Source organism: Ursus arctos, unplaced genomic scaffold, assembly GCF_023065955.2.
Source record: "Ursus arctos isolate Adak ecotype North America unplaced genomic scaffold, UrsArc2.0 scaffold_3, whole genome shotgun sequence".
Classification (NCBI taxonomy): Eukaryota; Metazoa; Chordata; class Mammalia; order Carnivora; family Ursidae; genus Ursus; species Ursus arctos.
In genome coordinates, this window is record NW_026622985.1 from 86,560,012 (window position 1) to 86,577,489 (window position 17,478).

Here is a 17,478-nt window from a genome sequence, read left to right on the forward strand (position 1 = left end):
AGGAACATAAACAATTATAAGACCTCTTGGTCATGGATTTTACGACACAGGCAACGGCAAACGCCGTGTGCACCTGGAGTGGCTGCAGTAAGAGAACTGAGCTTAGCAGCACGAAGAATAACAAAGAATAAATGAAAAATTCCTGTTAGCTTGTCTTTGCCTGTTGGTGTGAACTATACATAGAGAGATGATTAGCATGCTTCTAAAATGTTTTGTCTACTGGAAACCTAAGCAATAACGTGTGTAGGGGGTATATATATATGTGTGTGTGTGTGGATATATATACACACACACATATGTACACAAATAAATACATTTCTATATGTGTGTGGGGGCCTGTGTGCACAGAGTCTTTCTGACATGACGTACAAGCACAATGTTTATCAGTGTTAACACTGTTCATCTCTGGGGAGTGGGACTCAGGCCACTACACCAGCACAGAGGAACACCTTGACCTTGCCTGTGATTTTCATCTGTGCTATTAGACCTTTTTTTATTTTTTTTATTTTTTTTATTTTTTATTTTTTTAAAGATTTTATTTATTTATGTGACAGAGAGACAGCCAGCGAGAGAGGGAACACAGCAGGGGGAGTGGGAGAGGAAGAAGCAGGCTCCCAGCGGAGGAGCCCGATGTGGGACTCGATCCCGGAACGCCGGGATCACGCCCTGAGCCGAAGGCAGACGCTTTAACGACTGCGCTACCCAGGCGCCCTATTAGACCTTTTTTTAAAATAAAAAGTATGTTCTACATTTATGATTAAAAAATCTAAATATTTGAAATAAAATTGACATGTAAAAAAATAAAACTGCTGCCCCACATATTATAAAACACAGATATTACGAGAAGTCTAGTAAAGAAATGGCTACAAGGTCCAAACACAAACTGCCTGTTGAGTATCTCCCAATGCAAACACATCCCCCTAAGCGCTAAGGTCAGCTACTACGATGGGATAGGGAGCGATGGGGTGTGTGAGGCTTTCCATCAGCAGTCACTAACATCATGGCTGTGCGCTCGCCAGCTAAATTCTCTTCTTCAGAAATCACATGGGTTTTAGGTTATAGCCTCCAAAGAGGGAATCAGAACTCTCAGAGTAAAATTTGCGGCCATGGTGTTTATTTCCTCCTTGGCTTCTGTTTTTTATCAGTCTTTGAATGCGATAAAGCACAGCTTCACTGGGTTAAGCTGGGTTCTAAACTGGGTTCTATTTCATTAACTGTACTCCTGGAATATATGGCTCCAAAAATGACTACTTTTAAGATTCTATAATGTTGTCTTGTAATAACTCTCCATTTCTCATACCCCTCCCTGTCAACCGAACCCACAAATGGAATCCCGGAGCAGACAGCCCCAGCCCATGAGGGGCTCCTCTGAGCCAAACACAGAGGATTGGCCGCTAAGCCAGGCACACTCCAGTACTGTCCCGGGAGGTTTTGTAGAAAATGGTATTTCTAGAAGTATATAGTTTTATGTCTTTTAAATTAAACGTTTGTGGGTTTGCAGATACAGACCAGGGCCAGACCACTGGCTTCTACCCTTTCCGATGGCCCATTAAAGGGGATAGTATATACTTGAGCTGAGCTGGAAACTCCTGGAGCATATGGCGCCTCAGCTCTTTCTGAAGCCCAGAAGTGTCACATGCGGTGATCAATTTTAAAAAATGCTACAGGAGGTAGGTTTAATATTGAATTCATTAAATATGTAACCGTTCCATTCATTTTTGATGTTCTTTTCTTGGAAAACCCAAGTCCTGAGGGTGTTTGCTTTTTCAAAGAGATATTTGCCTTGGTTGTACATAGTTTCCCATCCATAGTGTAGAAAAAAAAATTTTTTTTTTTTTTGGTTTGGAATGATTTCCAAATGTACCAGAACCCCTACAGTAGTCATTACCTTATCTATTTTCATACCAGGAATTTACTTGTGACTTCAGTTGGACCTATTTGAATTGGCCCATAGCCATCTGTACCCTAAATTTTCTCTGGGCTGCTTTGAAGCATCACAAAGAAATATGAGATGGTAGTTGGTGAAAATAGTCCTTCATCCCAGAAATGGCAGCTGGGTAACCGACTGTGTGGCCAACTGTTTGGCTCGATCTAGGGAATGGAAGGCACCTTTCAAAGCCAGATTCCAGTCTGTTTTAAGGATTATATTTCTGTCATCACAACATCTCTCTGACAGTCCCACCAACTGAAAAACTCCCAGATGAAGCCCAATGATTAAATTCTCCTGGAGCCTATTTTTTCCAGTTTCTGGAAACAATCTACTGCTGTCCTCCCTACCTCACCATAAAACCCAACAGATAATTCCATTTCTAAGACTGATAGATGGAAATAGATTACTCATAACCAACTTACTCTCCCACAGCTGGAAATAACACCAACAATTTGATTTTGAAACGGCTAAAGAGATATTTAATCCCCGTCCACGGAGAAGCTATTCCTCCTTAAGACGGTACTCACATCTGTCCTCTCAAAATGATATGTGACCAAAATGCGATTCAGGTAAGCAATGCGTCACCACCGGACCTTTAAAGTAAATGTGGAAGTACAATCATTTATATGTTCACATGCAGAGACAGTAGGGAGGCACTTTGCTTGTGTCTAAGAGCAAAATGCAAGAAAGCTCAGAAGACATCAGTTTTAGTCTGAAACAAACCTGGATCACCCACTTTGATTTCTGACTGATACCCAAGTCAAGTAGACTTCTTCACTGAAAGTTAGGAGCCTTTTCCTCCCGTTCTTGTAGTGAACACAGAGTCCCTACTAGAGGGACCTGTAAGGACCAACTGATCTGTGGCAGGATTCGAAGTTGTAATTCCAATGCCAGAGCCATATTTCTGGCTAGGCTCCCACAGTGGTTCTGTACTAAGAATCTCCTGGGAGGGGAAAACAGAGAAAAGAATAGATTAATACTACCCTGTACGAAAGAAATGGGGTTGCAGTGCTATCAGGTATGACCTTGGGACCTGACAAGTAAAAGGTGAGGTGTCCATTAGAAAGATCCAGCCGTCCTGGAAATCCGTTAGCGGAACTCATAAAACAAGGCTTTGTCCGTGGGACAAGGCTTACTCGGGGTAATGAAAACCAAACACTTAGAAGGAAAACCTAAAATGGGCCCCCTCTCACCCACCACTGCACCCAAGAGTCTCTTCTTATTAGCCTCTGTGCAACACGCCGGCGACTGTTTCCTTGCTTAAGTGAGTTATTTTGACATATGTTGCTACTTTTGCATTGGCTGTTTTATTTCAAGTCAATTAGCCTGCTTTCTATTATCACTAGAGAAAGTCTAGAAGTAAACGCTGTCACAGTGCTCCAGTTCCTGTAACCACAGTCCCCACACATGGTTTTCTGCTCAGCAACTTCAACTGCACTTAGAATCCAGCCGTTCCGCCAAACCAGCCGCGGGCCTTCGTTTAATCCTTTGCTCGTCTCTATTGCAGCAAAAGGCAAAGATGGCTACACGTAGGCAGTATGGGGCTGTGTAAACAGCCCAAGCTGAACCAGTCCTTCATGGCTATCAGCAACAGCCCTGCAACCAGGGCCGGCCCCTGGGTTCCCTCCCATGCCACCTCACCATACCTCAGAGGTAACAGCCCACAAGTTGACATTATCCATGTGGCACGTCCCAGCTCCTACGTAATGACAAGGGGTTAGGGAGGGAGGGGAGACATGCAAACAGTCGCTAATAGTCTCGGTATATTTCGTCTTGGAAACGGAAGCAGCTTTACAGTGTGTTTCTGCAGGACATCCAGAGGGTTTTCAAAGACCTCCAGGGTGTCTTGTGGTCTTCAAAGACTGAATGTAAAGAGAGCAGATCGTATTTTTGTGAATGATGGGTAGTTGCAGAATTGTGTGGTACAGAGGAATCATGAGTGCATAGGGGGAGGAGGGAGCAGTGCCATTTGTACGAACATCCTTTGAATCTCGAAAATAAATTATACAGGTGAACACAGAAGTTCATGCTACTTGCTGGAAGCAGTAAGGATCAAATTTTGTGGAACGTGTACTCCACAAATCTCCAGGTATCCTGCCTCTTCCTCAGCGGGCTATCGTGTTCTGTTGTACATCCTTAACAACTGTAGCCCTTAACAGCTGGTGGCATGGTCTCAGATAGATTCTTGCAGAGAGAGACAGATGTGTGGATTCCATCACCTTCTTCCAGGGGAGCTGCCCGATCGCCGGGAGGCAGAGGTGATATACTCGCTCAGGTCCTCGTTGCCATCCATCAGGGTCAAACAGCAGTTTCCAGGTCCTCATGGCCAATGATCTTATAGTTCTGGCGGCTTTCTAGGTAAGCAGCCAAATCTGGGTCTCCAGCCTGCTGTGCTCGGTCTTGAGGGGTCTTACCCTAAAGGTGACAGTGGGAAGGAAGGGGACACAAATACTTGGAATGAGATTTTTTTTTTAAATCACAGAGGTATTCAAAAATTACTCACCAAAGGATTTTTTCAAGCTTATGGCTTTAGAGCTGACAAGACACTTTCAAATCTATTATCACATTAAACATGTGAGGTAGGTAAGTTCGAGAGAAAGACACAATCACTCGACAGGTGGGGATTACATCTGAGGAAAGGGGGGTTCAGAGTAACTGGGTCCACAGCAGGAAACAGTGTGGCACAGTAAGTTAGGGAACCCCAATTCTTTTTGGGAGAAGAGGGAGAGAAATCACTGAACAGAAAAGTAGGAAGTAGGCATTCGGACTTCCGGTGCCAGATTCTTCCTATTATACTAAACTCTGGGAAGCAGCAAGTAGAAAATGAGAGGACCGGATGGTTGTAAATGATCTAAAGATGTTTCTTTGCTGGTTTCAAAGTCTTCAGTTAAGTTCTCCCGACTCAAAACTATCTCATCTTTCCAAAAAGTGAGTTAATTTCTGACTATGAAAGTATGGATCTTGATTAAATAAACTTGGACGAGCACAAAAGCATAAGGAAGAAAATAAAAATCACCAATAATTCCTATACTACGCTAAGATAACTGCTGTTAACCTTCCACAGAGTAGCTATTTTTTGTCTTTTTCTACAGCTCTACACATAAAAACTTTTATAAATAGAAAACAACACTATGGGGTACCTGGGTGGCTCAGTCAGTTAAATGTCTGACTCTTGATTTCAGCTCAGGTCATGATCTCAGGGTCCTGAGATTGAGCCCTGTGTTGGGCTCCATGCCCAGCATGGAATCTGCTTAAGTTCTCTCTTTCCTTCTCCCTCTGCCCCTCCCCTTTCATGTCATTCAATGTTCTTCTACCCCATCTTAAAAGATTGTATCATTTCTTGCAGCCTACCATAGTGCCGTACGTATATTTGTACACACACAGGATATTTTTGGAATGAGGTCAATGAATAGAATTTGGCAGTAGAGGGAAGGAAGGTCTCCATTCTCTTGAATGTATATAGATATTACCTAACATTCCTTGAAACTTCTAATTTTTGTTTAGTGACATGGCTTTATCTATTTAAAAAGGACATTAAATTCGAAAAGGTGGAGGCATGATCATTGTATCAAAGAAATAGCTCCATGTATAAATGCACACAAGTATTACAGAAATTATTGAAGGCTTCTCAGCCTCCATCTGAGTCCCTGCAATGGAGAGTGTCAAGCTCAATTAAGCCTGCTCCCTGTAGCTTACAAGGGCATGTGAGTAGAGGATAAAAGGAAAGTAACAGTGGCTCTGGATTCTTTCTAAAATGTTACTTCTTGAGCTGAGATTTAATATTGAACCACTAGCTTAAAGTTCCTATAGTAAGTTTTTCTAACTCAGTTTACAGTATTAGTAGACTATCTGGTCTTCAATATTAATGAGGTTGGACCTACTGGCTTCCAAGTATTCAGAGAGGTGGACTGGGGTGGCCCTTCAGTTTATTTTTAAAGGAACTGTTCTTCATCAAGAGAAATTCTCAAGATATTGCTTCTCTCTCAAAAAAAAAATCTAGGAAAAGATCCAGTCGTAATTATCATGTTCTGCTTTAACTTGGCATAAAATTACAAAATGGAAAAATTAACAGATCTCCCAAAAGGATGAAGCATAGACTACTTCATACCGTAAGACCTCAAGAACACAATGTTGGGGGAACATAAGCATTCTACCATAGCATCAGTAAATAGTATGACAACACCGACTTAAAAAAAATGAGAAAAACAGGCATACCTACATGTGAAGAGGGATCATTAAAATTTTAATAGTATATAGGTCTAGAGTGTGAGATTTCTAGGGACTTTTATCTTTTTAGATATTCTTTGCATTGCTAGCGTTTTCCATATAAGAATGCACTATATTTATAATCATAAAAATAATGAAGCTGTGTTTTGAAAAAAAGCATGTATGTACTTAACACAAAAAAGGAAGCAATCTCAAGGCAGGTCGAGCCCATTGATCTGAAACTTGGATAAAAAGAGCAATCTGCTCAGGGGCCAGGCGTCCTGCCCAGTCTTTTGTCTGTCTCTTTGACGTCGCTCCTCCTGTTCTTTTGATTTTCTGAGATGAGTGTAAGAGCAGTCTTTTGTGTACTAACCAGGCAGTCGCCAGGCTGTGGTGTGAGCTGGCCCCAGCCAAGCCAAACCTACCTGACGACAGCCGACCCCCCATCCTGCCTGCACGGTGTGTGTTTCTCCATCGGGTTACACGACAAAGAGTTTAGTGCGAATATCACCTGGGCAGAACATCACAGGGGCACTTCTCTGCCACTTGAAACCCTACACCCACTTAGCTAACCAGACAGGTAACAGACACAGCTTAACTCGTCCGACAGCCTACGGGAGGAAGCCAGGCGGCAGGGGACCTCGGGCGGAGAGCGGGGAGCTGGTGGGCTGCAGGGGCCGTGGAGAATCACACAGTGCGGCTGGCTCAGAACTGGGTCCGAAGGAAAAGCGGTCCACGTGGGAGAAGGAGTTATTTTATGGTGTTCACTGCAGTTTGAGGAAACCCCAGGGTGAGCACTGCACCTCAGCAGTTGCTCGTCCCTTAAAGAAGTCTCATGGGGCTCAAGTCCTCTAAGGAATATGTCTGTGCTCCCTGGCTACATTCATCTGCCCCAAACTAAGGTGATTCAGTGCCTTAGCTTAATGAAACCCTCCTCTCTATATTAAAATTCCCCTCTGCAACCCTCTACAGTTGAATGGTTTGTCCTTCCTTAGCGTTTACCCAGGGCGCTTTCGCCGAGCTCCTCAGGCTCGTCTGTGGCACGGATGCTCCGCGGGAACCGTCTGCCCGCCCTGCCCTTCTCCCGGGCTGCAGTCCGCGACGCCCCCCTCCTTTGCTCCAGCTTTCAGCCCTTCCCTCGCTGCTCTCTGTAAATGAACAACTCCGGGGCAGCCCGATCTCAGGGCTCCTGAGCAGTTTCTCCTGATGCCTGACCTCTACCTGTTGGCGGTTTTCCGGTCAAGGTCGGCACGTAGGTCACGCTATCAGTTTCTGGCCTCACCGCCCTCTCCTTAAGACATTAACACGCTTTAAATCCACATTGCCATGCCTTTTCCTGCAGGGAAACCAACCACACTTCAAGTCACGACGCCATGGGGACCGCTCTAAGGCAAAGATGTTATACAAACCATACGGAAAAAAACCCTACTTTGTTACTTTGTTGCCACACTTCATCCCGTTGGATCCAGTGGGGTGTTCTGTCACCACATGAGAACAACTCATCTCCTGGAACAACACTGGGCTGGGTGTCAAAAGAGCTGAATTTGGATTTGGGCTCAGCTCCTGGTCTAAGGGCGTAGAGCTTACTTTTGGTTTCAGTTTCCGAATCGATGATTGTAATTCCCACCCTAACTTCAGGGGTTAACTTTCAGGGAAAAATATAAGAAAATAAGTAGGAAGAAACCTTTAAAAATAAAAAAGCCATTATACATGCACTGGATTTAAGACTGTAACCCTCTCCAACTCCAGGCTCTCCTCACTGTGACGGCTCATCACCTGGGCACCCACACACAGGGCCAGGTAAACCATAGATTTGAAGCTACCCTGGATAAAGTCGCTAAAGGAGAAATTCCAAAGGGGCTCTGGGGAGCAGGCCCATGTCTTTTACCCCTCTCCTAGGGCTTTGAACCTCACCTCCCCGCAACTTGGCTGCTGGCATTGGGGGGGGAGGGAGGTGGGGACAACCCTAACGTCCCAAGGCCAGCACATTCAGAGGGTTATAAAGTCCCATAGGCAAGCACACACCCTTCCCTTTGTGCTTATACATTTAAACTACAGTTTCTCTAAATGAAGCACTTTATTTTTTCCTCCTTTTTCCAAAGCCCCAGGCACTTCCATCAGCAGAGAAAGGATGCCTTTGCTGTGGGCACAAGTGAAGGCGATGGGGCCGGTGATCGTGCCCAGTGGGAGGATGTTTGCACTCGCTCATCAAGTTACCTTGGAGTCGGTCTTTCTCAGAGATGCTCCCGCGTCCACCAGAAGCTGGCACACAGCCCGGTTCCGTTGGCAGGCAGCCTTGTGCAGTGCCGTCTCACCCCTAAATCAAAGATGAAATGGGAAACCACCCATAAAGGGGGTGGGGGTGGGAGTGGGGGTAGGGGTGGAGGCGGCAGGGAAGGGGTGAGGGTAGCTTCCTATCCCTGCTGCTGAGGTTCTGTGCTCCACCGCCTCCTTCCCAATCTGCAGCTGAGACCACGGCTGGGCACATGCTGGGGAGCTGGATGAGGGGGTGTCTAAAAATGCCTTCAGTTAGTCATCAACGAACCATAATATCTGACTCCAATCGCTTGTCTCTCAAGTGTTAACTAGGCTGAGCGATTTTGTTTTCAACCACTCACGCTTGATTTAGGTAACACTCAATGGCACTGTGAAACAGACTGGTGTGTAGAGATGGGTCTGAGCACGGAGGAACAATTTTCTCTGTGGATACATTTGGGCAGAACATAGGGGCACCGGATGAAGCAGACACGGGGTACGGCTGGAAAAGCACAAGCCCTTCAGGCACCGCCCACAAGTGCTTGGCCGACCACCATCTGGCCCTCGGTGGAGTACCCTGGGGGACTCAGCGTAGAAGGACCAGGTCAACACAAGCCCCCATACCTACTGACTGCATGTGAATGGCTGGTGGGAGGGGGTGGGCAGCCCAGAGGACATCTGGGAGAGCTGCGAACACGAGCTCTCCCCTGTTGGCCAGAGGCCACCCAGTAGAGGAAGAGGGCAAAGCAAAGCAGTTATTTCCACCCCTTCTAACTGGCACTCTGAGTCCAAAATTAAAAAGATGCTTAATGCCAAAGCATATGGAAAATCAAGTGCAGTCCTTAGAACAAACGGGTAAGTGACAACCTTGCCAATAGGATGTGGTATGTGGACAAACTCTATGTCACAACGGACAGTGTCTTACCTGTCTAGTAAGTCATAACTATAGACCTTTACCCTTCCCACTCAGCTTCTATTCTATTCATCTCAACTTTTCCTCCTCCAGACCAGCTTAGCTACTCCCCATCCATCTTTATCTCTTTTCAAATGTCTTTGAAGTTTTATAGTGCTTATATGGCTGTCAGGGTGAGACGGGTTGCCTCTCTTTGTTCCTACAAAAGGAACAAAGGGAGTGGAAGCTATTTTATTGCCCTAGGAATAAAAAAGTTGAAAACAAATATTATCATTTTGGGGGCCACCCTAGAGAGGATGACTTTCTCAACCGGAGTTTCTCATCTGAATCACAGAACATAAAAAAAGATTGGAATTACTATATTCTTAATTCTCCCATGGTCGTATATACCCTGCTCCATTCCAGACCCGGGATAGAGGTTTCATTACAAAGGACGCCGTAGGGTATTAGGACTTCATTTTCTTACAAACCCCAGTTGAGAAAGAGTAAATAAAAAAGGTAAATGTATTTATTTAGACTTCTCAGTGGTCCAACATGCACCAGTGCAAAACTACCTTGCCTGTCGGAAGCCCTAAGGGATGCATAGCAATGACCGCGCATGCAATCATTATGCTTCTTGCCGTCAATTTTTATTGTGTAACTTCTGATTTAGAAGATTAGCCCTGCATAGTTATAAATACAATCGAAAGTGAACTTCTTATCACCGACATTTAAATTATCTGTTGTACGCTCTATAGACTATATTCTTCTCCTAGCTACTTTCTAAAGAAAATGATCTAGACTAAATAATGAAAGGCAACACTCACGTTTCACTGTCTGCCATATCCAGTAACTCGGAAGGTCCTGAATAAGAGGAAAGCAAGATGCCCGTCAAAAGTAAGGTCAAAAGCTAACCATTAACAAAAAATTTATAGTCACAGAAGTAAAACGCCTTGGAAAGTTGAATAGAGTAGAGTTATTTGGTGAAAGGGTTATTAAGACCACCTCCCATCCCCCCCCCCAAAGAAAGGATTTCTCTATTCCCACTCACCAACCTCTCAACCGCCACCGACCAACCAATATGTGTGGAATGAGATAGCCTCTGCCTTTAAAGCAGCTTTCAATCAAGTTGAGGAAATAAATTAATTGGAATGGAAGAAGTGAGAAATAACTAAGTGGTTACCTTGGGGGAATGAGGACACTTCAGTGGACTTTAAGGATTGTTTATCACTGTGCAGGGCAGGTTGTTTGAGATGGGGTTTTATACAGTACCATTTTAAAGCTACAGGATAACCATAGATATCATCCAGTCCAATATCTATATTTTAGAAACAGTAAAATTATATTTTTCATAGAATTTCTCTTCCAAGACCTGGAAGAAATGTTATGCATAAACACCAAATGATAATAGATGCTTCCTTAGGAACTGAGATGTTTGGTGAGTTTGTGCACTGATGATGTTGTATTTGTTCACCAACTAAGTCATTCAATCTGCAAACAATGCTTGGAATGACCACCTTTCCACCTTCTGCACCACTGCTTCCCTCCCCGACCCTCCTGTACTCTAATCAGTCTGCAGGTATCAGCTAAGACGCATTTTCCATAAAGCCCTCTACAACCCCCACTTTGAAATACTGCATTAAATGTCCTGCCCCCTCACTTTGTACACTAACCCTATGTCCTATAATTGGGAGGGTAATATAATTTATCATCCAAATCGAGACTGTCCCAGACAGGTGGGGATATGTAATTACTTCAATGATCATGACATTTAAACCATAATAAAACCACCTGCTGATTTGTCTCTCTCCACAACTAGACTCTGGTAAACCCCTTGAGCTGTGGTCTATGCCTTGCTCACCACTACATCCTTCCTTGGTGCCTGGCATAGAGCCTGGTACCAAGCAGATGCTTACATGGTTGGTTGAATTAATGAATAAATGTGCTTGGACGTGCCAAACGCACTTCTAGGTACTGAGCATTTTAGTCTTTAGAAATATGATCCTGTTGCTCTGCTCTCTGTCTTGCTGGATATCAGTATCATTGAAAATTTGTTTATGTGATTACTTATTATATAAAAAAAAGAAAAGGAAGAGGTTAGGACTTGCCAACCATGAAAGTCACTGGCCAAGAAGACGACTGAGATGTCATGGGACATTCACAATCCTCCTGGTCATCCAAGAGCGGCCCCCTCTTTCACCTCTACTGGCCATCTAGGCCAGGTCAACCTTCCCTTGCACCCTCTGCCCTATTCGTCTCTCCTCTTCGTCCGATTTGACAAATAGGCTTCCTAACTGGCCTCCGCCTAGAGCACAATTAGCATACAGAAACAGTTACTAAGAAAAATGAAAAGGTCTCTTATCATTCAGATTTCCAGGTTTCCACTTCAGCATATTGACTGCTTACTCCCAAGTGTGCAAACATGGAAGTTCACAGTCTTTCACCTGGAACTGCCCTTCCTCTATTTGCTCCACGTTCCATTTTTTTTCATCTCAGCTCAACTGGTGCCATCACCTGCCTATCTCTCGGGCCCTCCCAGCTCACAGAGCTTGTTCCCTCCAATCTCCCGATCCAGAACAGCCTTCCGTTTCCAGCCACATGCCTAAATCTTACCCATTCTATAAAGCCCAGTCTGTGACAAGGTCTTCTGAAAAGACCAGCTTTGACTGAAAGAATCTATCCCTTCTCTGAACTCCCGGAACACTTACTTCTTTCCACCCTTGTATTATGCATTTGCTTTTCAATCGTATGCCTTGTCTCCCTAAATGAGTTATACTAAATCCCTACCGTGTAAAAATATTATTTTTCATTTATTATTTTTCTAGCACCTGTCCTACATTAAAGGTTCAATGAAGACTTAACTCACTTATTTTTGTTCCTCAGTCTTGTGGTTCTAAGGAAACATGAATGATAATGCCCCCAACAGACACCCAAAGAAGTGCAAGACAGTCTGGTGCAGTGATGGGCTCTCGAGCTGAACCTCGTTGCTTCAAAATTCTGTCTCTACCTGCCACTTACTGGGTCTCGGGCAAGGTCATTTAATCTCTCAGTCTCTCAATTGCCATGTACATTAAAGAGGGATTAATAATATTTATCTCACAGGACTGTTGTAAGGTTTCATACGTTGATATAAGTTATGTGCTTAAAGTGGGAACTGGCTCGCTATATGCGAAGCCTGAAGTTTAGATCTGAAGTGTCCTATTCTCTGGCTTCAGCAGGTTCCACTAAGTCGAGATGTGGAACATCCATGGAGGGAGGAAATGTGCTGGACTCTGCGTGTACCTCCATTTACTTTAGAAGCCACTTGTTGACTCAAATTCGATGTCCTCAGAACCAGTACTCCAGACCCCCTCCACTGCTGGCAGGGCATTCTCCACAAGGTCAGAACAAGAAGGCTTAGAGCGTCCAGTAGTCCTCAAGGAGCGTGCCTGCCACCCTCAGCGAACCTTTGGAGCCATTCATTTGGAAAGGAATTCCATGAATAGGAGCAACCCAGCCCCACGGCTCTAGCAGCAGTTCTGTTCCCACCAGTCACTGCTAAGTGCGTGCCTATTCAGGCACCAGAGGCCTCACCCCCTTCGCCCTTCATTCGGCACCCAGAGCTGCCCCCACAGTGGGTCCGCGGACTCCAGGGTCCACGCCAGCACGTAAGTGACAGGCTGTGGGCCAGCTAAGTCTGCGCTAAAATGCAATTGCTTGACATTCTGAGAGTGGAGACAAGGAAGAGAAGGGACCTTGCTCCTCAAGTTTCTTACAAGAATCACCATAAACGCAGCCAAGCCAGAACAACTCCAGAGCCGATTATCCGGTTGATGAGTCAGGCGAGCCTGTGGCTGCTTATCACTTCCCCCTTCTCTCCTTTGAATCCTCGGCGCTGGCAGAGGTGAGGGGGACAGGTGCTGCTCCTACATTGAGATACGCTTGCTCTTAATTAAAATCTGACAAAACCCCAATTACAGGTTTTGGGAATGGAATGGGCTCTGGAATGATGGGCTTCATCAACCCAAGCTTTCCTCCTCTTCCCATCAATACGCAGAAACACACAAAAGCAGAACGCTCTGAACGCTGTCAGGGAAATCGCCAACGAAGAGGCAAGGGTGGCAGCGAACTGATGACGGGCGGGAATACGGAGCTATTTTTAGCAGTACAGGTACATTTTCTAATAATGTTTTAACCTGCTTTAAAATGACTGTGTTTGCATAATGCTGGCGGGAGGGGGTTGCGGAGGAGGAAATAAGAAGAGGCCTGCGTGCCAGCTGCACCCCAAGAACAGGCTGGAGTTTCCCTCCCTATGTGTGCTGCCAGTGACCTGCTGGGAGCTCCTTCAACGGTATGTTGTGCTGTTTCGTAGTGTCCTGTGTGGGTTAGTAGCAGTGGTTCTCCAATCTTACGATTTGGAGAAAGGGGGCATGGCCAGAGAGACAAAAAATAATCCACAGAGACCTCAAAAATACTCTTTAAAGGAAAAAGTATTTTTAAAAAAATAGCATCTGTGATTTTTGGAAAGTTAATTTGAGTCTCACTAATAAGGGAGAGCCCAAGAGAAAGAGAAGATGATGGAATTCTTCCAATTTATATCCATGGTGAAACTTTGGGGGTCTAGGACTTATTGTATATTTTAGGTATGCGTATGGTCTGATTGTGGATATCACGCCATCTCCCTAAGGGAATTGGAAGGAATACCATGATATTGTGAGCAGTGAACTCACAATTATTCCCTGAATATAAAAGGACGTCTTGGTTCTCTGTCCCTCCTAAGGTTTGCTACAATGTCCACACGCAGTCCTACAGTTGACCTATACCAGATGTTAAATCCCAATGGAAGGGGCACGTGTGGAAATTTCTCCATGAAACCTTCACAGGCAGATGGTGATCACTGCCCCTTCACAGCTCTGCACCAGCTGTCACTGGGACGCTGCATATAATACTTACATGGATCTACCCTGCATTGTGGTTGTTTATCGTGTTTCACTGCCCTCTCCGGGTTTAGGACTACAGAGGGCATGACCATATACTACACAGGGGTCTTGGCAAGTAACCTAACATCACTACGCTTCAGCTGTCAGCTGCAGATAAGAGAGCTCACTATGTAGGATTGTTTTAAGAATTAAATATGTTCATACATACAAAGCAATTAGAACCATAAAAGTTAGCAGTGACTATCACTCTAATATTTTTTCTCAAAAGTTCATGGGGGTAGAATTCATTTTTTTAATGAATGCAAATCAATGCGGATCCCAGCCAGCATCCTATTTTTTCTCACTGAAGGATCCATAAATGTAACATGGATTCGAAAGACTGTGCTACAAAGGAAATGGTCTGAAAAATAAGGGGGAAAATGTATTAAGAGGATATACACATCAGTATTCGGGTGAAAGCCAGGGAATGCGAAAGGAAGCCAAAGTTCACAAATCTCCCAATGCGAGGAAGTGAACAGCGTGGCTAGGCAGTCAACCTTCCGAACCGCAAGTTTGCTGCCCGGGGCTCATTCCACTGGCTCTCCCACTGGACAGCCCAGCTCTTGCTGGTGCAACCCTGTCATCAGTACTGTCCTTGCATTCTATATGACGTGTCTTTTGTCACATGCAGCCTTTAGCTTGCTTCCCACACCAAGTCATCCAAATCCCCTTTGCTATTCCTTCCACCTCTCCATGGCCTCTCTCTCCCCGGACCTCATTTCCCATTAGTCTCCCTGACGCTGCCAGCAGACCATTCCAAATCTTCCTCTGCCCCAGGACAAAAGCCGCACAGATGTGGGGAGAGCTGGCACTGGGAACTCTAACAGCACCGTCATCCTGTCCCAGCGGGATGGTGGTCGTTTCTCTTGGGGACCAGAGGCCGAAAAAGGGAGGTGAAAAAAAAAAGAAAAGAAAGACTAGAGACAGAAAAAGAGGGAAGACAAAATAAGCCACTGAAATCAAAAAGGAAATGCATGAGTGAGATTTCTATCAGGACACACGGTAGGGGGGCAAAGGGGTGGGAGCGGGGAGAATAAAAACAAAGGAGCGAAATGTGCGGGGTGGTAAAAGCCTAAAACAACACAAAAGTCTCTTGGAGGGGTACAAGGAGGGAGGAGGCGGTGGGTAGAAAATATGGTTGAAAGGAGCTGAAAAGCAGGAACCACTGGGGGACCCGGCTGGAACCCCTCAGCGTCCTTCCCTCTCCACCCTGTCCCCGTGGAATTTTAGCTCTCTTCCTCCTCCATTCTCTCTGCAACCCTCCCAATGCCCAAATTCCAGTTTTTCATAAAGGAAAACAGCAGGCTGTGCATTTCAGGGAAAGTCCCAAAGAAGATGCAGGACAGAGAAAAATTCAAGCCGCCTGTGGCTTTTCAGCGTCTCCCATACACTCCTGCCCCTCGCCCCACAGCCTGGTTTTAAAAGAGTGCTTAGATGAGAAATACATTGCTTAGTGTGCTGGCTGGGAAGACAACTAATCTCTCAGGACTCCTGTGGGGGGGGGGCGCCCTCCTGATTGCGGACCCCACTGCTCACCATAAATAACCAGCGAAGAGGGGGGCAAATCAGAGGGAGAGGGGCTCCGGTCCCGAGCAAGGATGCAGGGCACAGACAAGCCCCTACGCTCTCAGGCACCTTGAAAAGGGCCCACGGATTTCTCAGAACCCTTGTCAGGAAGGTACTTTACAGTCAGGTCTTTGAACATATTTTACGATTTATATCATATGAAGCCACAGGAAAGACTTAAACCGAATTAAAGGAAAAAAAAGAAACTAAAACTTCAAAAGATTTGCAGCATTCGAGATTGGGAGGAATGCCCCTCTCCGTCTTTGGCACAGTGTAAAATTGTACTCTTTTCCTACTTGCATGAATTCAAATTGATCAGACTTGTCTACCACAAATCTGATGCTGGTTTATAAAGACATTGCCACAGTCTGGTATACATCCTGAATCCCAGCCTCACGGAGGCCTCCTGGAAAAGACTATTTTCCTTGTCTGATCCCCTTGACCAAGGGGATTCTAGAGCTGCCATGACATAAAATTAGCAGAGATTATTTCACTGACCAGGGGTCACATTAAGAGGATCGTTACAGAGCAGAGAGAGGGTCGCGTTTCCCATGAGCTTGTCCCTGCATTCGAGAATGCTATAATTTACAGGGTTTCTATCATTTAAAGGAGACAAATTTTTCTGCAAAAAATCATCTACAGTCTCAGCATGCACAGGCTAATATAAATTGGTATCAGCGACTAAAGATGCTAAAACAAAGAGCAACAGTAAAAAAGGGGAGCAGAAGCGCTTAGCTCTTGGGGAACCTGGTGACTTAGGAGGGCTACGTCAAAAGATTTGCATGCATATTCCTGAATAAGCAGAAATGAGATCAACGTTAAGGCTGAAATTGACAGTGCCTCTCAGGTGGATAAATGCTGGTTTCAATAAAAAATCAACGGTGAGCTGGTCCCCAGTATTTGACATAGTACCAAAAGGCTACAACGGTCATCCCTCAAACCTGCAGTGATTCTCGGACTGGAGAGCATAGTAAGATTTTATTTTCACACAGAAAGACAGAGTGCTTCCTATCTCTAGTCTCTCTCTCATGTATGTACTGGCCAATGAGAGATCCTGGCGAGGCAGGGAGGAAATCAGATGCCTCCGGTGACCTTGACTGTGACCATGACCATGGGAACTGCTTGCCTGGGAGGGAAGTAGAGGTGAGTGCCGGAATCTCCAGTTGTTTTTCTCATTATCACAAATACTAAACCAACTAATTTATAAAATCTAACCGCCCCAAAAAAGCTGGAAAAATAAACTCCCTCCTCCCCCCAAATTAACAGATTGCTTCCTGTCCTTCAGTTTTGACAGAGAGAGTTGTACTGTGTGATTCACCCTTTGCAAGAGATGCTGGGGATGGAAGAGAGGTGGCTTTAGTACCGGCATGTCAGGCTTTGGTTACAGCACTAAGAGACTAACGTACCAGCTTGATTTCACTCCAGGCAAAGTATGCGTGCACCAATCCACAGGTGGGGTTAGAAACTGCAACCTTTTAGAGGCTCTATTATTTAAGGCAGTGGAAAAAGTAGTGGGGGAAGTGAACATCTATGGTTTTAGACTAATACCATCTCATGCCTCATCACTCACGCCCCTGGGGACATGCAACTGAAGAGAGGGATTTGGTTTTGTTTTTAGCATAAGTATGTCCCAAATATTGCACAGATCATACTTATGCTTAAAAGAGGTG

At 45.0% G+C, this 17,478-nt stretch overlaps 1 protein-coding gene across 1 annotated transcript in view; it reads right to left on the reverse strand.

The window, feature by feature from the left end:
* Positions 1-793: 793 nt before the first annotated feature.
* DGKI (diacylglycerol kinase iota) overlaps positions 794-17,478 on the reverse strand; it is a 415,071-nt gene continuing 398,386 nt past the window's right edge. The window contains exons 31-33 of the mRNA XM_026511631.4: positions 10,112-10,148; positions 8,354-8,453; positions 794-4,345 (exon numbers count right to left, since the gene is read on the reverse strand). Of these exons, the coding sequence (XP_026367416.3) occupies positions 4,229-4,345; positions 8,354-8,453; positions 10,112-10,148 (254 nt within the window). The 3' untranslated portion in view covers positions 794-4,228. The remainder of the gene's footprint in view (positions 4,346-8,353; positions 8,454-10,111; positions 10,149-17,478) is intronic.